The sequence below is a fragment of the Panthera uncia genome, chromosome D2 (genome assembly GCF_023721935.1).
Source record: "Panthera uncia isolate 11264 chromosome D2, Puncia_PCG_1.0, whole genome shotgun sequence".
NCBI lineage: Eukaryota > Metazoa > Chordata > Mammalia > Carnivora > Felidae > Panthera > Panthera uncia.
The window spans coordinates 48,586,343-48,609,495 of NC_064818.1; the positions used below are offsets into that span (position 1 = coordinate 48,586,343).

At 42.5% G+C, this 23,153-nt stretch overlaps 1 protein-coding gene across 5 annotated transcripts in view; it reads right to left on the minus strand.

The window, feature by feature from the left end:
• The window catches only part of PANK1 (pantothenate kinase 1), a 103,531-nt gene that overhangs the window by 21,959 nt on the left and 58,419 nt on the right, over positions 1-23,153 (minus strand). For 4 of the 5 annotated variants that reach the window (XM_049645397.1, XM_049645398.1, XM_049645393.1 and 1 more), the window contains one exon: positions 4,826-5,178. In XM_049645397.1, the coding sequence (XP_049501354.1) occupies positions 4,826-5,161 (336 nt within the window). In that variant the 5' untranslated portion in view covers positions 5,162-5,178. Of the gene's footprint in view, positions 1-4,825; positions 5,179-20,779; positions 23,133-23,153 lie in introns of all 5 variants that reach the window. The other variant, XM_049645394.1, reaches the window with a different exon arrangement.

Sequence of the window (23,153 nt, forward strand, 5' to 3'; positions counted from 1 at the left end):
AACAATATCCCAGGTGATGTTGATGCTACTGGGCCTTGGACCACACAGTTTTAGGAGCTGAAGAGCTGGGATGAGTCCATGACCCCAGAACAGTGAGTACAGGTGTTCAATAAGGTCACATACTCTCCCTAATAGCACCTGCCCTATCCAACTCATAGAGCTATTATCTTCAAGAATCAAATGAGGGGCGCCTGGGTGGCTCAGTTGGTTGAGCATCCGCCTCTTGATTTCAGCTCAGGTCATGATCCCAGGGTTGTGGGCGTGAGCCCTGTGTGGGGCTCTGCACTAAGCATGGAGCCTGCTTGAGATTCTCTCTCTCTCTCTCTCTCTCTCTCTCTCTCTCAAAAAAAAAAAAAAAAAAGAAGAATCAAATGAGACACCTGTGTGAAAATGTTTTGGCTACTATAAAGAACTATACACATGGGTTCTAATTATGTGAGAAATAAAATAATTTGGGACTTCTTCTCTTGAGTTGAAATGCACTGTTCCACTATTGGAAACACTATTTCCACAATGAAGACCCTAATTTGTAGAGGGAGTTCTATGATACCTCTATGCTAATATTAGAAAAAATGTGGGTCCTAAACACAAGGCATGCTCAGGATACAATTAGGTGAAAGGTTCTCCTTATGTGCTTCAGCCCAGTCTGTCAAAAATAACTAAATAAGGAGTTAAATAGATAAATCTGGTAAAAAACAAAAAACAAAAAACAAAAAAACCCCAAAAACATCCCAAGAGGTTCCATATCCACTCTTATGGGGTTATTTGATGGACCTGCCCCAAACCAGCTATATTACTCCCCTGTAGTTGAGAAATAAGTCACCAAATTGTATTTTAGACATGAATAAAATACACATCTGGATGATACCCTACACTTCCCAACGGCGCTTTTGAGGACACTGGTTCCATAAAACATATTGGAAGATGGAGAAACCACCAATGGCAGAAACCAAGAATAATTTGCATATAAAAGAGTTGATTCGGAATTACAAATTTCACTCTGGGCTCTTTTTTCTTCTCAAAGAAGACCTAGGAGACCTGAGACAGATGAATTTTTCAAACACGTTCTGTGAGTAAGAAATATAACAAAACCTGCAAGATGGCTTCTTCCTCCCTGCACCCAATAATAAAGAGGCCATAGCGTCAAGCCAGTCACAAGTGGAGAATGACATTGTCTACCAAACCTTATGCTGCTGCAATATCACGAATTAGTCCCTGGATTAATAATAGGAACCAAGCTAATAAATGTTCTTGAATGATCCACTTAGATTTAGATTTTCACATTTCCACAATTGTCCTCCCTCTTCCTGATAATTTTTCCACTAATTTTTTTTTTTTTACTGTTTACTTATTTTTGAGAGAGAGAGAGACAGAGCATGAGTGGAGAAGGGGCAGAGAGAGAGGGAGACACAGAATTTGAAGCAGGCTCCAGGCTCTGAGCTGTCAGCACAGAGCCCAACACAGGGCTCAAACTCGTGAACCATGGGCTCTGAGTTGAAGTCGGACACTTAACCAACTGAGCCACCCTGGTGCCCCTCTAGTGAGTTCTTCAAAAGAAAACTCACAGAATAGAGACAGGGGATAGACAAGTCTTCTCCTTGAAGATCACTTTCTTCAATGGTGGGATTGCTCATTGGCTTATCAATTTTTAGACCATTTGTAGTTAGATTAAGTTTTTCTTCTGTGTTCCATTTTGGTGTATCATTAACTCAGAAGGCTAACTTCTGAGTGTCAGAAGTTTATTTGTGACAGTGACCCTAAAATGTTAAAAGGAGAAGAGAGGAAAAAAAAGAAGGGAAAAATAAGGAAGAAAGAATTGCAGCTTTGTTCAGTTGAAAGTATTCTACATGGGGGTCTAACTTAATGCTTGTCTCATGGTGTATAGCTCTTTCTTGTACATTCTAAATTGGATGAAGACTAGTTGATATTATTTAAGGACTTAAGTATATTTACTATAAATGAAAAAGATATAGTCATTAGTTATAACAATTGCTGACTATTCAGGGTCTGCTGAACATCTTTCAGTTAGCTCTAACTACTCAGGCTTTAAAAACACATTTCTGCAAAGCTGTATTATACCCCAATCAGTAATTTTATACAATAACAATGACAGGACTTTATAGTATATATATATATATATGTATATATATATATGGACATATCCATATATATATGCTATATATCCATATATATATCCATATATATATATGCTATATACTGCTTTATGTTGTCAGATTCCTTAGTATATATATTGATCATTTACAACCAACCACGTAAGCACCTTCAATTTTCTACTCTGGAAAAGGGAAGAGACAAAAGCTTGCATTTAGCACACCTAAGGGTCTTAGTACTTACTGTTCCCTCTGCCTAAAATACCCTTCCCCAGATACTGGTCTGATGTGCTTCATTACTTCTTTTGGTTCCCGCACCAATGTTACCTCATCACACTAAAATCTCCCAACACTCCCTATCTCCTTTACTCTGCTTTTTTCCTTCTTCCATAATATACATACATATGTGTGTGTGTGTGTGTGTGTCTGTGTGTGCGTGCGCGCGCGCGTGTGTGTAGTGGCGGTACCTTCTATATTCACTTGCTTATTTAATTACTGACCATCTCCCCACAGTATAAGGTAGCTCCTCAAGGGCAGGGGCTTTGTTTTGTTCCCAACAGTACTTGACGCCCAGAAGGAGCACAATACATACTTGTGTACTGTGGACAGAGGATGGTAAGACCTATTCATCCTCACAAACTTTGGAAGGATAGGGGCACATAACTCAGCACCCTGGCAAACAGGCTATGGGAAGCGATGAATTCTGTCTTCGCTTTGGCTGAGACTGAGCATGGAAACAGAAGGCAACCCATTTACTTTTTTATGGATGTACGCCCCCAGCTGGCCAGGCTGTTTGGCAAATACTCCAGACTTGCTCCCTGCTCCAATCTATTCATTAGGCTCCAACAGCCTGCCTGAAGGAGCAGCGCCTTCTTTACTTTGGTGGTAATAAGGTATGACCTCGCTTAGTTCAGAACCTTGAGAAACACACTTGCCCACGGCTAACATATATTGAGTAACTTTCTCTCAGAATGTACATTACCCAGAAGGAGGAACGGAGGCATTGAGGGATGTTGCATAAATGCTCTAGGTCACCTTGCTTCCCTTTAAGCTCCCTAGTGGAGGTGTTCAGATAGGCTGACACAAGGAAGCTCCTAGCACTAGGGCTGGCTCAGCATTTTCTCCTGAATCAGAATTGAGCTGACATCCTAGTGCTTACAAGGGGGCACTACCACAGTCTCTTCGTTTTAAAAAGCGTTTTTAAGTTTGGTTATTTATTTAGAAAGAGAGACAGAGAGAGTGAGCAGGAGAGGGACAGAGAGAGGGAGAGAGAGAATCCCAAGAAGACTCTGCTCTATCAGCATGGAGCCTGACATGGGGCTCGAACTCATCAATGTGAGATCACAACCTGAGCCAAACCCAAGAGTGGGACGCTTAACTGACTGAGCCACCCAGGTGCCCATTACTGAAGCCTCTTAATCTCTCTTTAGCTTTAGTTTCCTTATCCATGTAGGCCACGAATGCTATACTTTCTGGTCTCCGAAGGTGACTTCAGGCTCTGATGTCCTAGAACTCCTCCCTCTTCTCTTCATTTTCCTGCCACTTTTCTACAGATGATGAAACTAAAAAGGGATATGTCTTGCTCGAAGTCACCCAGCTGGTTAAATGCAGAGACAACACTAAAATTCAGGTTCAGTGCTTTTCCAATGATGAATTCAAATTTAATTTTCATGCCCCTGGATCTCAGCCTTTTCAGTTTCCAAATTCTTTGATCATTGGGTCCCTTTGGTGGGAAAGAGATGCCATGTACCCCAGGCTTTGAAAACGTGTATTTTGTAACTCATCTCACTACATTTTCAACTTTCTGGCAAGACTAGCCCCCAAGTCTTCCAACCCTTTCATCTCTAATGTCCAGTCACTTCTGCCGAGCCTAGCTTCCCTGATTTTCTCTTTACTTTCTACATCCATTATTTCACTTTATCCTCCTTTTGTTCCGTGCGGGTTGAGGCTGGGTGGTATAGAGATTATCCTGACTGCAGAGATGGGGAAATTGGAACACACAGCTGTTGAAAGATCGCTAAAGAAAGAGAAACATGAGATATCTTACTCATCCGTGTCCTCCATTTAGCCAGTTTTCTCAAATGTAAATGAGCAACGCAGAGCTGGTATGGACTGCCCATTGGGAGACAGCATTATTCTTAGTACGTGAAATCACGCTCCCCAAATCTTACTCGCCAATAAAGGAAGTCACCTATAAATAGTATCAGGTGTTTCATTTCTGTCTCGGACAAAACTTCTGAGTGACAGTCACAAAACAAAAAAAAGACACTCAGAGCAAATAATAGGTAGACGGCAGTAAAAAATGTTCGCAGGATGTATAGAAAGCCTCTCTGGCAGGCCTCAGTCTCTCTAGCTAGAAAACCGGCATGGTGTTTATGCTTTTCGCGACGCCGTGAAAAGCGTCTGTGGACAAGTCAAAGATACTTCGGACAGGGATCGATACAATCTCATCTTTGGCATATTGTGCAACAGTAGCTGTAGCAAAGATGATGACAATAGCTAATATTTACGAGCATTTACTAAATGCCAGGGACATACTACTGTCTCATCGAAACCTTAACAACCCTAGGAGGTAGGAACTACTCATCTACAGGAGGGAACGGAGGCACAGACAAGGTGAGGTAAACCTGTCCAGAGCCCAAGACTAGTAGTCTAGCTCTCCCATATGAGAAGCCAGGTGGTTTTGTGGTTTAGCATGTACAAACCTGACATACCATTCTGAAGTCCTTTTCGAACTTGAAAGCCCCACCTCCCGTGGCACAGAGCGTGGTGTGGAGGCTGGAGAAGTTCTTCTCGCTGCCCATCTGAATGAACCTGTGCATAGCACAGCTGGGGAACCGGATGAAGTGCAGGTTCCCTTTGCGCCCACACATGGTCAGATTTTTCAGTTCTAGATGGACGTCTCGGATCCCGGTTTTCCCATAAGCCGTATTGGAAGTCAAATACTTTCTGATGCTCTTCAGGTTCTCTACCTCCTCTTGCTCCTCTTCGGCTGTAATATCCTTTGGCTCAAAGTAGACCAATTTAACCAGCGTTCCACCGATGTCCATCCCAAACCACGGGAAGGCTAGAGGACAGAAAGATAGTACTGGTGAATCCCATGCATTGGGAGAGACGTTCAATTTCTGAATATTCAATAACGAAATGCGATGGTGTCACATCTGAATGTACATTTAATATCCAAGCCACCTGAATTCAACCAGATGTGCCTAAAAGAAGAGACGGGCAAGGGGAAATCCACCATTCGAGTGGTGCCCATGTGTCTGCCCATAGTCCACTCAGACTGTGCCTCAGAACTGAGGTTGAGAAGAGAACTAAGACGTTGCAGTCCCCTAGGCTCGTCTCAATTCCCAGGGCTTCTCAGAGCTTGAGTGTCTCCCCAAGCCGAGCGCAATTCCAATATTTAAAGATTTCTTTTTGCAGGCACCATGGCTCTCAAATGCTCTCTTATCAGAATCTCAGTCAAAGAAACAGTGATCTGTTCCAATGCCAGGGGAAAAACTGGCTATGCCAGGTGTACCCGAGGCGTGATGGTCTCTAACCCACTTGGCACACCCCTAGGGCACTTTGCAGTAACAACTGATAGAGTATTCAATTTTTGCCTCCATGAGCCGACTCCACTGCTTTAATCTACAGAATAGGCAGGAAGGAGAAAGTGAGAGAAAGTGGGTGATGAGAGATGATGATCCTATGGTGACAGAACTCTAAAAAGTTATAACTCCTCTTATAGCTCATTTCTTCATTAAGCAGAGTCACTCTCTTCATCTCAAATGGCCTGCTAAGGAGTCCTCAACCCAGCGGTGTGTCAGACTCACCTTTAGCATCCCAATTCTGGTCTCCTCTCTCACAGGTTCTGACTTTAATTCAAGGTTGCAACCTGGGCATGAGTATTTTTTGAAAGTTCCCCAGTGGTTCCAATCTGCAGGCTTGGGAATCACTAAACTGGAAGAACCATGGCCTCTGACAGGCAAGCCCACAAATGAGCACAGCTCCTGACCAGGTCTGCAACCTAAGGCAAGCCTTTAGGAGATGGTGTGTGTGTGTGTGTGTGTGTGTGTGTGTGTGTGTGTGTGTGTATACGTATATATCTATAAAGCCTCCTGGAGATGTTTATCTATAACAAAACAAATCTCCATCATAATTATTTTTGTTATGAAAAGAACAGGCTGAGCTCCCTGAACTGACTAACTTCATTCAGAGGCAGCGTAGAAAGTTAACGCTGTGCAGTCAGATGCTCTGCAATGAACACAGAGCAAACCCAAATGAGATTCCAAAATCTGGGGTCTCCCTTTTCATTTCCATCAGTAGACTCCATGGACTAAATCTGAAACTGTAATATTAAAACTGAGTTTAAAGATATAGGGAGCAGGGGTGCCTGGAATGGCTCGGTCGGTTGAGCGTCTGATGCTTGGGTTTGGCTCAGGTCATGAACTCACAGTTTTTGAGTTCGAGCCCCACATCAGGCCCTGTACTGACAGTGCGGAGCCTGCTTGGGATTCTCTCTCCTTCTCTCTCTGCCCCTCCCCCACTTGCACTGTCTTCATCTCTTAAAATAAATTAAATTAAATTAAAATTTAAAAAAAGATACAGGGAGATACAATGACTTCTTTCAATAAGTTGATTTTATTCCGCCCTAGAGAACATCCATATGAGCCCTGGTCAGGTTGTGCATGCCACACCCAGAGGTCACATTGCCAGGAGCATAAGTGAGACCCACAGAAGTTGTTTTTTCTGGGCTGCCCTACTACTTTGCCCTTGACATCAGTAGGCTGGGGAGGGTGGAAGGAGAGGAACACAGCAGGAAGCCATCCCTGCACGTGCGATTTTCTCTCCAGTGCTTCGCTGCTGTCATTTTAGCTGTAATCCAAGCCGGCTGTTCCACACTTGGAAGCACTAACCCTTAACAGTATGAAAAATGATACCCCAAACTCGCCCAAAGACTAAGAGCAGCAGATTCCACTGACAAGACCGAGGTGACAAGACCAAGTCCTGTGATAATTACGGAAGTTTGCAAAGCAAACGCTTGTCCCGGCAGATCACAGAAAACCGGAAACAGTTCATCACCACTGGTCAGTTCAACTCACAGGTGACGTTTCTTGGTCTGGTCTCTAAAACTCGCTGTCAGTATAGGTAATAGGGAAAGCCTCAAATCAGGATTCACAACTGCTTCCCATACGCAGGAGCCAGTAACCAGCTCACTGTCACTCCCTCCACCTCTCTAAGATCTCATTTCCAGCATCTGTGGAGGGAGTGGATTGCAGTATAATGGTCTCCAGTTCTCTTCCTACTACAAACTTCCTACAGATTCTTTCAGAAGTATAATAAAATCGCAACCACCCCAACCACGTAGGCTGACCAGAGCCCTAATTTCAACCTCCACTGAAATACTTGTGCCGTGTCAACAGGTGTCAGGACTATGCAATCAGTGTTGCAGGTATAATCCTTTCTTCTCATAGTAGGAAAGACACCTACCACTGGACAGGATGGGGGAAGGGTATTCTGGAACTTTGCTAGGCTACTCATTTGGAAACACTGTGGCAACATCTAGTAAAATGAAAAGTACTAGTACATTTTTAATCCAGCTAATCCCTCTCCTGGACCGTATTCAAAAAGCACCAGCATTTGAGGATAGATATAAGAATATTCTTGCAGCAACCTTTGCAGTGGCCAAATTAAAACAAACACAAAAACAGAACAGAAAACAAATTGCCTACCCAGTAACAGGAAAACACAGTGTATTCTTTCCAAATCATGGAATACTGGACAGCCACCGAAAAGAATGAATGAGATCTATACCAGCTGCCTGGAGAGATAGCCCTAAGCTTCTGTTAATGAGAAAGGTAAGAGATAGCCAGAAGTGTAAATAATTTGGTTTGAAAAAAAAGGGGGAGGGAAGGAAGGCAGGAAAGAAGGCAGGTGAAAAGGAGACCCATAGGTTTATGATTATATGATTATATATCTGCTGAAAGATATAGAAGGCTATCAATCCCTCCAGGTTGTTAATACCTTTAGGAGGTGGCAGAGGTAAGCAGGTTGTATGGGTGGAAGCTAGAGACTGGGGGAGGGGATGGAGAAAATTCTACACTCAGACATTTCGGTACATGCAGAAGTAAAAAAGAACATAAGAATAATTCAGTGACAGTGAAAAATAGGAGACTTCCCAGCACAGGATGGACAGAACACGCTGTGTGAAACCCAGAAAATAACCTAGTTCTGTAGTAGAAATCCAGGATTCACGAAGCCACAGCTGCCCCCAGCCCTCTGCGATGAGGGGTCCCTCCGTGGTCCTTTGTGGATGCTGGTAAGTACAAGCATCCGCAAAGAGGTCTTACTTTTAAAAAACGTGACAGGGGACCTAAACATTTCATATGTTATTTAGAATCCTGCTACTTTCCTCTTGCCTCACCTCCTGCTCATTTCAAAGCTTTTGCTGGCCACTCAACAGAATGGTGGAAAAAAGTGTAGAGCTCTGAAAATTCCGTTAAATGTTGTATCAGCAGTTTTGCTTGAGGTAAGGGAATAGAGATCAGAATACTGTACTAGTTTACATGGCAAGAGAAATTGCTTTCATTTACCTATGTTCATGTCTTTTCTGTTTATGTGTGTTGTTTACTCATTTTTTTTTTATTTAAAAAAAAATTTTTTTTTCAACGTTTATTTATTTTTGAGACAGAGAGAGACAGAGCATGAACAGGGGAGGGGCAGAGAGAGAGGGAGACACAGAATCCGAAACAGGCCTCAGGCTCTGAGCGGTCAGCACAGAGCCCGACACGGGGCTCGAACTCACGGGCAGTGAGATCATGACCTGAGCCGAAGTCGGACGCTTAACCGACCGAGCCACCCAGGCGCCCCTTTACTCATTTTTGAGAGAGAGAGAGAGAAAGAGAGAGAGAGAGAGAGAGAGAGAGAGAGAGAGAGAGAGAGATGTGCTTAGAAAGTAATTGACTGGTTTACAAACCAAAAGAAAAGGGAATCAAGTCTATTAAGTCAGACTCACAGGGTTGGAAAAAGCAGCCGTTTCTCTTTCCCAAGAGATAAACAATGAAATGAGAAAAAGTCTTTGCATGGAAGAGGTCAATTAGCACTTAGCTTTGGGGTGAAAGAGAAGGGCTATCACGCTCAATCTTAACACTCTGAAAGGGTTACAGAGTGTCGGCAGCAGTTGACGTCATGGCTCCTTAGTTCATTCTTTCAATTAGAATACCTCAGGGAAAAAGAGACCAGAGGTGTGGCTTCCCAACCAAAGGCTGACAGGCTCAAAGTATCACCAATTAAGTTAATAAAGAAAGGTTGGGAGCAAAACCACAAAGGCATACAGTGAACAGAAGCATGCCAAGGGCTGAGGGCTTGGCATATGGAAATAAACTAGAGCTAAATAGATAGGAAACTGATTTCCTTTTGAAAAGAGTCGTACTGCCAGAGAAACCAAAAGCTGAACACTTGAGTCCCCCAACCCTCTAAAGTCTGCTGGGAGAGCTGCTCAGCTCCTATGGAGGGCATATTCTTCCGTCTTACTTTAGTTGTGATCAAGGAGGTTATTGGGAAAAACCAAGACCTGAAGCAATGGATTGGGGAGCCCCTTCCCGAGACAACAATCAGGACCCCAGAGAACACCCTCTATATACTGGTCACCAGATGGATTTCAGAATTGCTTCAGCAGTTTAGAATGATTGAGGACCAATGAATGGATGTCTCCCATTCACCTCCTTTCTGAACAAGAGTGTATATTGAGGTTTCCAATCTTTTTTTCACCGTTACATATTCACATACAATGTGGGGGAGGGGGCACAGCAGGTAACTGGACTCTTTGAGTTCAGAAGTCTCTAGCTCAAGAGGACCCACCTCTGGAGTTGATGTCAAAACAACTTTGTATCACCCCCTCACTTAGATCCTACCGCACATCATCCAGATGCCACGACTGGGTGAGGCTACAGGGTTGTCTGCTCTGGAGTGTGAATGGCTGTATTTCACCTGCGGTTTCGGAGAGCAAGCCAGCTATTTGGTAATCAGAAAAGTAAATTGTGATAGTCACTAGTGCTGCTGGCCAAATATTTCCAGTTCTCTCCCTTTTAGCCTCATGGGGTGAGACTGCAGCCCCCGGACATTTTATAACTGAGCTGGGCAATGTGCCTCATCTAGTCAGCGAGTTGTGCATGGACATAGGGTACATCACTTCCAGGCAAGAGCACTTACGGCCGGGGTGAGACCCTTCAGAGCTCTTTCTCTGTTACCATGTCCAGCAAGATCCAAGATAATGATGGGTCAGGGGGAGCGGGAGCCAGAATGGAGCCCGAACCACCTCCTTGATGGGCTTATAGTGTGAATGAGAAATAAACCTTTGTTGTTTTAAGGCACTGGGATTTAAGGGCTGTTATGCAGAATGATTTGCATATCCTCACTGATATACTCTAAGTCAAAATCCGCCCCCGCCCCCCGGCCCCCCCCCCCAACCCTCCTTCTCCTGCAGAACCAGATCCAGGGACTGCCAGTATCGCCGATAAACATGTGGTAGCTGGGTGTTAATAAAAAGGTATGTAGGTCCTGTTGTATTTATCTCTGTCTAAAAATTTCTAAAAACACAAACCAAGATTGGCACTCTGGTAGTAATTTAAAACTGTGAAATGAATCTGTATTCCAAATACTGTAGTGAAAATATTTACAAGTTTTATTGGTCATCAATGGCTTTGAAACAAAGCCTGTTTCTTAGAGACGTTTTTGGAGCACTAGAATAGTCTCTGAGAGACACCTATGCTTCCTGTAGTAAATGTCAAGGGTTACACAATGACCTTATACAGTGACCAAATAGCATCAAGGAGCAAAGACTCCCCCCACCCCCCACCGCCATCCCCGCAAACAAAAAACAAAAACCCCAACAACCACAATGCAGAAAAGGTCAGAGAAACTATGTTAAAGGGCTAAGGGAGCCTGATACTAGAAAATCTACCTCCTCTTGAACAACAGCCAGAGCTTTAAGGTGTTCTTGGTGAGGCAAAGTTCACTAATACCAATATTTCTTCCTGTATGTAAGAGTAACTCCTTTGGGCACAGGTTTGACTTAGCAACCAGTTGCTGTCCTGCACAGTTGAACACATTTCTTGAGGTTCCACCAAGCTGGAATTGGATGAAATAATTGTGAATAGAAGGACTGAATTTCTTTTCCCACTGTTTGTGAATAGATTTGTTGAACAAATTAATGGGTAGAAAAGATATCTGAGTATTGTGTAATCAGAAAAAAGAAAAGACTTTTAAGGCACTGATATGGACGCTACGTGAATACTAATTACGTTGAAGTTGCTTAAGGACCTCTACATGTTAACAAACAAAAACTGTTAATCTAGATCCGAGTGTGTAATAGAATTGTATTTCTTAAAGTATTTGTTCTTTGAGGGCTAGCTTTCCCTTCACCATGTCTAAATGTAGTTGGTACTATAATGTAATCTTTGCTGATATATTCATAGAAACATTTAACTTGAAGAGGTGAAAGGGACCTTAGGTCGAGTCCAACATCCTGTTTACAGATAAGAAAATTATGGCTCAGAAAAGATCAAGGAATTGTCCAAGGTCAATCACAGTAGCTTCAGAACCCGTTTTCAGTTTCATGAGCTAGCAAGCTCCCCATTTTGCAAGGCTTGTCCAAGTTAAGTGGCTTGTCACTTGAAATGACAGCACCCCCACAGATAGGATGATCGTGGGCAAGTTTCTTCCTTGAGCCATTGACTAAGCTGTAAGGCAGAGATGGGCTCACTGATTACTGAAGTTCTGTCCACTTCTCACATCCCACCATCCTAAACACACACACAAAGCCCTCCAAAACCACACTTTTAACTGCATATAATGGAAGAGTTGAAAACCTAAGAACTATTTAAGGACCTTGAAGAAAGTGATACATGTAAAATTTAATAAAAGGGTTTCCATAACACTGTAAAGGAACCTGTAATTATTGCACATAGAGCAATCTGCTAAACATTAAATATTCTGTGCAAAGAAACTTGAGTCACGGTTTCTTGCAAATTAATGCACACCAGATTCCTTTAGTTTGAATTTTAGTCACATGGCAATCCCCAGGGTTGGCAAGTGTACAAGGACACAAGAACTTATAGAGTACCAACGGGAATGTAAACTAGTGCAATCTTTCCACGGGGGGTTTTGGAAATACCTATTAAAAAGCTCCAGATTCTTGCATTCTTTAATACATCAGTTCTGCTTTACCCTAAAGACATAGTTATGCACGCATTCAAAAATTTATCTTAAAAAAATCACTGAACTTTTACCACTAATAACTAGAAAATTAATTACTGTCCAAAATTACAGAGTAGGTAGGTAAATTAAATAAATGATTGTCCATTCACACAAAGGGAAAAAAGGCCACCATTTTGTAGGACGGCATTTAATGATGTGAGGAGCATGTTCATTGTATGTCGTTCGGTGAAAGGGCAGGTGATTAACTGGGACGCGTGTATGATTACTATTTTGGATAAAAATTCAACAGCTCTTTGTGCACAGAAAACAAGACTAGAAACTTCAGGCTGAAATATTAACAGCTGTTATCTCTGGGTCATGGAGGAGGGTGGATTTTTTTCTTCTTCTGTTTTTTCTGAAGATGCTTTTCAATTATTTACAATAATACATTTAATCTTAATAATCAGAGTTACTTTAGAATTCTCAAAAACTGCACTATAAAAATGCAAAAGAAAAAAAAATGTTTTATTTGCTTCAATGCACCGATGGCAGATGTGGTCCCGCCCATGGGAAAGAGTGTGCCTACATTCCCCATCTCAACAGCCCCTCCCCTGCTCAGGCAGTACCCTGCCCATATCATGCCTGCTACTGAAATCCATTCGACACAGGCGATCAATGACAAGGAAAGCCTGAGCAAAGTTGCTTAACCAGTTAGATACTGGACATCCCTCAGGTGGGAGTTTAGGGTAGGAAGAGTCCTGATTTACGCACCTGATTTACTGTCAGCGCAACACCTGTAAGTTAAAGTCGGCAATTCAAAACACACTTCGGGGGCAGAGGAATGTTTGGGGGAAAGGATCGTGGTGGGAAAGGTCACACATCCACGTGTGACAAAAACCTTCCTTCCACTGGCACATGGCCTCCGATTCCTGTCAACTTTCTCCTTGGCACGTGGGCTGGGAACAAGAAGGCTGATTTAAAGAAAAAAAAAATGCCGATCATATTCTCATCTGCGAGAGGGAGAAAGAATAGCAGGAATTCCTTCCAGCACTTTTGAGGCAGGCATAAGTATTATCACATCAGCCACCAGAACTAAGGCCCGATTTCACCAACTCCGCCATGCAGGCCCATGGTCTGTGACACACGACAGGCTCCGTGTCTAGGGCCTGCGATCTTTTTGGGCACTCACGAATGAAAATACTGTAATTTCTTTTAAAATTAGAAGAAAACATACAAACTTTCAGGTCGAAGAAAATGTGGTCACATGGCATCTCAACACATTCATCTTTCTACCAACAGAGTTGAAAATTATAACTTAAAATTTTTTTTTTATTCAGGAAGGAACCCATAAAGTGTCAGGAGTCCACGAGAGTTAGTCTGTGTTTATTTACATTTTGCTCCACACCCAGTCCCAGGTCAGAACTGACAAGACATCAGACCAAAGTCTGCTTTGCATTTGCAATTTGAACTGGATTCCTATGGATTGTTTACAATTTTATTTCCTTAAAGCAACTTCATTTTAGTACTTCATGCAACCAAATTTTATTTTTATTTTTGTTTTTAAAGTAGGCTCCCTGCCCAACATGGGGCTTGAAGTCACAACCCTGAGATTACAAATCACGTGCTCTACTGACTGAGCCAGCCAGGTGCCCCAGAGTGCACTAAATTTTAAAGTTAACTGTTTAAATTACATTTATTTAAAAATGACAGGCTATATTCAACCACATTCGTTCTCAAATTTGCCTCATTATAAAAACTGCCTAAGGCACTTGTTAAAAATATGAACTCCCAGGCCGTGGCCTGGAGATTGGGATGCAGCGGGACTGGAGAAAATATTTTCAACGAGGGGGACCTGTAATTCTCACTGGCCAAGTTCAAAACCACTGTTCTCATTGAATCAAAATGAGTGCTGTAAGTAGCTGGACCACAGTTTAAAAGTGAGAGATCAGAGTTTGAATGGGCTACTCTTGCTTGTAACTGTGAGGGAGCTCTAAGGAGGAACCCCGGGGTGGTGCCTGGTAATGACCTGGAAGAGGTTCCCATTCTGGAAACAGAAGGACCTGAACGTATCTAACTGCTTGTTAATGGAATTATTTACAGGCAATTTATAACATGAGTGCCGCAGTATTTAATTTTAAATACAGCTTTTGGATTTCCACGTATCATCCATCCACAACGAAAGCCCCTGGCCGTGGGTTTAGAAACGTTCCACATATGATTAAGTTTTGGCAATGTGCTCCTCTCTCCCAGCGACTCCCATTTTTAAGGTAACCATGCATTTCTCCATAAGGAAGTCAGCTCAGGCAACAGTACCGGTGTATTTAGGTCAGGCAGGCAGATGTTCTTTGATTTGCAACCCATGTGGTTGACCTTGACACAGACAACCACGTGAAATCAGAACAACAAACAGAAACACCAACATGAAAGCTATGTTACTTTTTTTTTAGGTTAAGATTTGAGAGGCGGTAAAAAAAAAAGCTCTTGCAGGGGGCCATTCTGGTGTCACCCATAAATGTATTCTTAGCTTGTCTTAGCTTGGACCTCGGCCAGCAGGAAGCAGGGGCAAGATGAAGCTAGAGGTGAAGGGACCCAAAAGGTCAAACCCGTGAGGTTAAAAAGCCTTTTCCTTGGGTCTCTTCCTTAAGGCCCTGAGCAGCTCAGGGAGGTGCAGTTTTGTTCCCAAGGTCCGAGAGCTTTCCCTGCCACTCTTACGAGAGAAAATCAGAGTAGACAAAGGGATGTCACTCTAGCGACCACCGAGCTCATTTTGTTCCTGTCACCCTCACAGTCAAGCCCTGGATTTCTGTCCCAGGTCATAAGGAGGGGAAATAATAGACAGATGAGAACTGTTTCCCATCCTGCAGTCATCTTGTGAGGCTGAGGAAGTGGGGGGGGGGTGGCAGAAATACAATTACAGACAGTTAAGGTCATTGTCCCTATTTCTCACCAAGAACCTGTCTGTCCTGCCCAATCTAGAGGGAACAGAAGGTGAGTATCAACCTTCCACGTAGTCCTCGGCTTTGATTATGCCACCTTCATCATCAGAAGTACGGTCCCTGGAAGAAGATTCCGTAGTTTGGACTCTGCAGACACATGCCAAGGGACAAGCATACAGTGGCTCTTGGGGGCCACTCAAGATTGGCTCCAGTGTGATCATTTCAGCACCCAGAATAGACCCGAGCGTCCACCCAGGAATGGCTCCTCCAGCTACCTAACGTCCTGCACTGAAGCTCAAGATGGCAATCTCATTACCTGCTTAAACAAATCCCGGTTTAAACCACCAAGAGGTTTAGCTTTCTGTCTTGACAAGCCACCAGAGTGTGCTTACTTACTCCAGGGATCTACTGACGATTTAATACCAGGGAGTGGTTAATTAAGGCTTTGGGGAGAACAGCATTGCCAAGTGGCACCACCGGGTGGAACAACAGGTTTACCAGAAATGGGCTTTGTTCATGTATTTTAGCTCGATGGCAAGAGCCTGGCAGATCTTTAAAGTCGAGCTGGGGGATGTTGGGGGTGGGGGGACTGAGAAAAGGCGTGCCAACTGCTCACATGGCGCTGCAAGCTGGAAGAAAGAGGGGGTCACAAGTCCCTCTTCAAATAATCTGAGAACAACCACATGCTTATGGACCCAGTGATTCATGAACACATGTTTATGCCAGTGAAAGTCACCGTGGCACAGAGCCGGGATACGGCAATGTACCTGCCCTCTTGGCACTTGCTTTCCAGTCTGCAAGGACCGATTGTTAATCAAGAACAACCAGGAACGAGTGAAAACTGCTAGGAGTGAAATCCACATTATTCGAGGACCAGACCTCACTTAATTAAAACAATCCTTTAGGGGGCGCCTGGCTGGCTAAGTCGGTAGAGCATGTGACTCGATCTTGGGGTTGTAACTTCGAGCCCCAGCTTGGGTGTAGAGAGATTACTTTTAAAAAATTAAATCTTTAAAACAGTCTTTTAGTATTTATGAATGGCAGCTCTAAGCAGGGTTCCCTCTTAGGTTCAATAACCATCACAAAGTAAAGCCTGACACTTCCTGGCCATTCGAGAACCTTGTAATTAAATTGGAGATGACACTCAAACCTACAAAAAGTTTAAAATCACTGGATGTTAGGGGTGCCTCGATGGCTCAGTCGGTTAAGCGTCTGACTTCAGCTCAGGTCATGGTCTCCCAGTTCGTGGGTTCGAGCCCAGCATCGGGCTCTGTGCTGACAGCTCAGGGCCTGGAGCCTGCTTCAGATTCTGTGTCTCAGTCTCTCTCTGCCCCTCCCCGGCTCACACTCTGTCTCTCTCTCTCAAAAATAAATAAACATTAAAAAAAATTTTTTTAACTAAAAAAAAAACAATAAAATCACTTGATGTTAGCGTTGGAGGGACATAAGAGATCTTTTAGGGAAATGCATATCAAAACCACGATGAGATACCACTTTGAACCCACTAGAGTGACTATAATTTAAAAAACAGAAAATAACAAGTGTTGGTGAGGACGTGAAGAAACTGTGGCCCTCATACACCACTGGTGGGGATATAAAATAGTGCAGGGGCACCTGGGCGGCTCAGCTGGTTAAGCGTCTGACTTCCACTCAGGTTATGATCTCCTAGTTCATGGATTCGATCCCTGCATCAGGCTCTGTGCTGACAGCTCAGAGCCTGGAGCCTGCTTCGAATTCCGTGTCTCCCACTCTCTGTCCCTCCCCCACTCACGCTTTCTCTCTCTCTCTCTCTCTCTCAAAAATAAATACGCATTAAAAGATTAAAAAATAAAAAGAGCTTAATATTAAAAAAATAAAATAAAATAGTGCAGTCACTTTGGAAAACAGTCTGGCAGTTCTGCAGGAGGTTAAACGTGAGTTTGTATGTGATCTAGCAAGTTCACTCTCGGGTACATACCCAAGAGAAGTGAAAACCTGTCCCCATACAAAGTTGTACACAAATGTTCATAGCAGTGGAAACACCCCAAATGTCCATCAACTGATGAATGGATTAATAACCCATGCTGTCTCCAGGCTATGAAGTATTATTTGGCAATAAAAAAGAATTAAATGCTCATATACGTTAAGACATAAATGAACCTTGAAAACACTATGCTCCATAAAAGGAGCCAATCACAGAAAAGCACAGATAGTATGATTCCAATATATGAACTGTCCACAATAGGTAAATCTGTAGAGACCGAAATATCAGTGGTTGCCCGGTTTCAGGAGTTGTGGGGGCAAAAAGGAGTGACTGCTAAATAAGGTTTTGTAAGGGGGTGACGGAGTATTCTAAAATTGATTGTGGTAATGGTTGCACTCTGCGAATACACTCAAACCCACCTAACTGTACACGTTAAGTGGGTGAATTGCATGTGCATTCTATCTTAATAAAGCAGATTTCATGCATATATAAAGCTCTGACCTAAACCCTTCATTTCATAGATAACTTTTAAAATAGAAATGCCAAATTATAATTGCTTTTGAAAAAAGTCTTTCTACAGATTTTCCCATATTTTTAAAGAAAATAAGCACAAGAAAATTTTAGATCTTCCTGATGACTGATGGGCATATGAGGGTCAATTTTTGTGCCCACTATATAGTGATGCCCTCAGAACCACATGAACCTCTCTCTGCTTCCAAGGCTACTAGGGTTTAAGTATTCTTTTGTCTCTATTATGGCTTTCTATGTCTTGCTTTTAGGCTAATCCTGTTAATTTCCTGCTGCTATCAGTGTTACTGCAGTACATCTACCCCAAACCTGCTATATATGAATGCAGAGAAACCAGAAAATTCATGTCTGTTAACACTGCGCCTTTAGTAAGAGTAAACAGACTCAGAGAGAGCACAGGAAGTACACTAAATGTAGAATGCAAAAGCGTCTCCAATTTTATTTATTTCCCAACACTGATTTTGGTTGCTCAGACGTGTTTGCTTCCTTACCAGGTTCTCAGCTGCCTTCTGGCTTATTGCTGGCAAGTTTCCAGAGGTGACAGTCACTGTAATTAGTATTAAATGTTTTCTTTTACTGTAACAATTTTTATCCAAGGCACAGCTAGATGTAATATCTAACTGGAAAAAGAGGTGAAAACTTTAAAAATATAAACATGAGCATTCAAAGTATTCTGTTTATCTGGTGCCAATTAGTTTGGGGACAGAGTGCCCTTCTCTATCATTCAGGTAAGATTTTCAAACAACTTAGCCCTGGAATTTTTTATTGCATCTTAACTATGGAACTCACAGAAGGAAGAGATAAAAGCAACACCTTACTTAACATTGGCTCATTTTAGAAAAAATAGTACACATTTAATGCAAAGTCCATCTATGAGACCAACACTGTTTTGATGTGTAAAGGCTGGACAGTTGTCACTTAGGGATGACAGCCGCAGTCTCATAAACTTCAGCACCCAATTTATTTTTGTACTTTGTCTGGATTGCGCAATATGGAGACAAGTTTGACTCACAGGGAGTAGGTGCAAATCCTAACTGTTTTCTGAACAGCTTTCCTTGCAATCCGGGGATTTCTGGAATCAAAACTGATTCAGTAGCTTGGACAGATTTACTGAAAATGTTTCACCAAAAAGCTGAACGCTAAAAATAACTAACGGCTCCTCAGTTTGCTTGTAATAAATATAAAAATCAAACAAAAGCCTCTAAACCTTATAATAAGTGCTAAAACTCTAAACTTGATGGGGTTATTCATTTACTTGTTATTGTATAACTGACCTATGCCAGAGTGAGAGCATTTGCAAAGCAAATATGCCTAACTAAGCCTTGCCTAGAATGTAACTGAGTGTGGTACACGTGTACGGAGGTGGTATATTAGCTTGTGCAATTTTATGTGGATATACGTGCCCAGGCCAAACTTTTTAAAAGACTTCAGAGCTATAAACTTGCCAATCAATGCTCTGCTTATAAGAATTCAGAAAAAATGGGGCACCTGGGTGGCTCAGTTGGTTGAGCATCCGGTCATGATCTAGCCCTCTGTGAGTTCCGGCCCCGCATCGGGCTCTGTGCTGACAGCTCGGAGCCTGGAGCCTGCTTCGGATTCTGTGTCTCCCTCTCTCTCTGCCCCTCCCCCACTCATGCTCTGTCTCCCTCTATCTCTCAAAAATCAATAAACGTTAAAAAATTGAAAAAAAAAAGAATCCAGAAGAAGCTTCTTCTAACGTCTACAAAAAATGGGTTAATCCAGCAGCAGCACTGTACCGACTAACATTAAGGGCTTACCATGTGCCAGAGTGTGTGCTAGAAGCTTTACATGCAATGTTTAATTTAATTCTCAGAACCCAACGAGGTAGGCATTCTTATTTATGCCCACTTTACAGATGACAGAACTGAGGCCGAGAAGTTAAGGCACTCACCCAAACATTAGTTACGGGGTTTTCAACATGCGTTTCAGTTATGGCTTTTCAATAGAGAAAAATATTTTTAAAGAATTTTGAATTAAATACGTGGACCCTTTTAAAAAGTTTCATCTGTATGCAGCTGGTGCCTAACAAGTATCCGTTGACTAAAAAACAAAAGAGCGACCATTCGCACGCCGTGACTTCTACAGCCCAGTATAAAACCAGATATTAGTCATATCCCTAAATTATTAGAAAATATCACGATACTCAGTATTCTGTCCAAGAAGGCAAGGAAGTATAAAATGCATCTGGAGCACATTTTGCATAAAACTGAAAGACTCATAAAACTGCCAAGAGTAAGGCAATCCTGGCAGTTATACAGATAAGAACTCACTGATGTTGAAGTGGTTTGATCCTCAAAAACGCTTGACAGACAAGAGTGATATTAGAGAGATTCAGGATCTTTTTCTTTGTTCTTGTGGTTCATTTGAAATGAAGGAACGGCAAATCTCACAAATTTCAGCAATACCCCTCCTGGTAACCTCCTGTAAACTCCACGTTCAACCTTGAATCCAGTACCCCCAGACTTCCAGTCTGAGCCCAGTCCTCCTTCCCAGGTGTCTTCAGAATGAGTGCTAGCTTGCCTGTTCCCACCCTAGTGACTGCAGAGGCGGAATTCTTTTAATCCTGTTCCCAGTCTCTCCCTCTCAAGACAGAAACTACATGGGAGATACAAATCACTTCTAGTCCAGTGATTCTGGGATGATTCCAAAGCGCCTTTTTTGGCACATGGTTATTTCATTATGAGAATGAAGTTTCAAATCTCAGACCATGAAGATATGGTTAAAAATTAATCATAAACAGGCAGTGGCAGGTACTGGCAAAACAAACAAACAAACAAACAAAAACATACCAAAAAAAACCCCAAACTAAATCCTCCTAGGAAACACAATATCAGATTTTCATCTATCTATCAACAAACAGGATGCAACGATTTTAACCGTAGTTAGATAACTGAATTTATTCCTCTAACTGTGCATCATAAAATACTATATAGCTTCAACTGAAAATAATACATTGTTAACTTTTTCCAGCAATTAACAGATTATGGTTATGCTCTTAAAAAGAGTTTTTATCTTTTAGAAACACATATAAAAACACTTACCATTAAACTGAGATATCTGAGACTTGCTGCAAATCATCCAGTTTGAAAGGGGAGGTTTGGATGTAACAGAAAAAATAAGATTGGACATGAGTGGAAAGATAGGCTGAGTGATGAGTGATAGGCAGTTATTTGATGCACACTCTGGCTTTATATAACATTTGAAGTTTTCCCAAGTAAAAAGATTTCTTTACAATCCCAACACTCTCCAAATACTCATGCAAGACAGTGAGAGGACAGTGGGGCATCACGGGTTGCCTTTGGAGTAAAAATCTAATGGGAATGAACTGGGGAAGTCCCTTTTTTTGCCCCATAGATCCTGCCTCTGGAAACAAACAAACAACCTCCCTTCCCTTTTGGCTGGGACAAATTTCAGCCTGCCCGCCCTAACCAAAAACATGAAATGGAGATCCTCTGGCAACTCCACCCTGCCATTTCACCAACAGTAAATTAATTATAAATCACCCTAGAAAGGTGCAAGGTTCACTGGGGCTAGATTTACACCTATTTACAGGAAAACTATTGGTGTTGCCCAGTCCACATGTAACGAACATGTAGCTCAAAACAACTCAAGTCATTCAACATAAAAACAGGAGTGAATCATAAAATGAGTGTAAAGAAGAAGCCTAAAGTTATGGTTCTCCTGTAGTTAGTACTCTGGTGCATGCATGTATATATACATAAAGTCATGTATATTATTTTCTTCTTTCTTTCTTTCTTTCTTCTCTCCTGCTGCGTTGTTGGTACACTAACACCTGCTTGTTCTCCCTACTGGGTGATCTGGCACTGAACCCAACGGTATTTGGGGTAGGAATTTAGGAGGGAGAAAGAGAGGCAGACAACAATGTGATTCTAAATTCTACCCTTAAAACATAGCGGGCCCTCAAATATGTGTGGAATACTTTCTTTCCTGAGAATGAAGTTCTTTTGTCTAACTCCTCACCTTCTGGCATTTTCCTACTTAGCAAAGGACATGTCAGTCTTTTTCTCCCATTCTCTGAATCAAAGGCTTTAATTATTCAGCTCGTATTACTGATGCTGTCTGGGACTTTCCTCTGTGTGACCCATGACCTGTATTCTAGTCAGTGACGTACTGGTAAATGTTTAGCAACTGGCTGCCTAAGAAGAAAACCTTGATTTTTAGCGTTTGCCAATTTCCATAGGGCAAATACACTCACTGTAGCCAATTTCAAGCTGCCAACACCAGGACATAGGATGCAGAGTTAGGAAGAAATGTGTACGACCAGCTCCCCTGAGCACGGAGGAGCTGGCCCCATCAAATTAAGGGAACTTGTGGTTTTCCTAGGATGATCCCAGTTTATGCCTGTGGTCCTGGCATAATTATTCACGATACCCCTTACCACTCTTTAAAAGTGTTGACGATATATCATGCAGTCACTCCAAAGAATAAATCACATTTGGGCCACTTCCTCATAGTAAAAATCTTCCATAAAAGGTAGGATGTGGTATCTCCTTGACCAAACTGATATTACCTTCCTTCTCCCAAATATGTAGCATGTTTTTAGATGTTTTTCATCAAACACTGGTAGTTGGGAAAGTATGGATGGCAAACAGACAGCCTCAACTTGTTCAAGTCCACTGACTTACACGCACAGAGTTTAGGGACTTGGAAATGCCATAGATTTGAGTAAAATCAAGCCAGGCAACTGGCTTCAGGCTACACTCCAGCTTGGAATCACATGAAGCCGAGTATCCCATGCAGAGTCTAGCACAGTGCGTGGCCCACAGGAATAAAAACTGGTTAGCTCCAGGGCACCTGGGTGGCTCAGTCAGTTAAGCATCTGACTCTTGATTTCGGCCCAGGTCACCATCTCACGGTTTGTGAGATTGAGCCCTGAGTCGAGTTCTACTCTGAGAGCATGGAGACTGCTTGGGATCCTCTCTCACTCCCAGTCTCTCTCTCTCTCTCTGCCCCTCCCTTGCCCTCCCTCTCTCTCAAAATGAAAAAAATAAACATTTTTAAAAGATTAAAAAAAAAATGATTAGCCCCTGTGGGACATACAGGCTTATTAAATCTTGGCGTTCAAGGTCACCCAGGTCAGTATTTACCTGATCCCTTTTATGACAACCCCAAGAGGCCATTCTCCCATCTAAGCTTTAATACCTTGGCAACTCAACACAACCAGTACTGGCTCACAAGGATGATGAAGTCTGGCAGGTGAGTGTGTGGGTCTTCGTTTTTCAGAGGGCAGGACGCCATGGAAAAGTCCAGTTAAATAGCTGTCTTTAAATGTCTAAGGAGCTGTCGTGCAGAAGAGAGATTGGATACACTGTAGGGTCAAGGCAGAAGTTATAGGAGTAAGTGTAAGTAAGGAAGGGCATCTAACACCACCACCTTATAGTGTAAGGAAGGGCA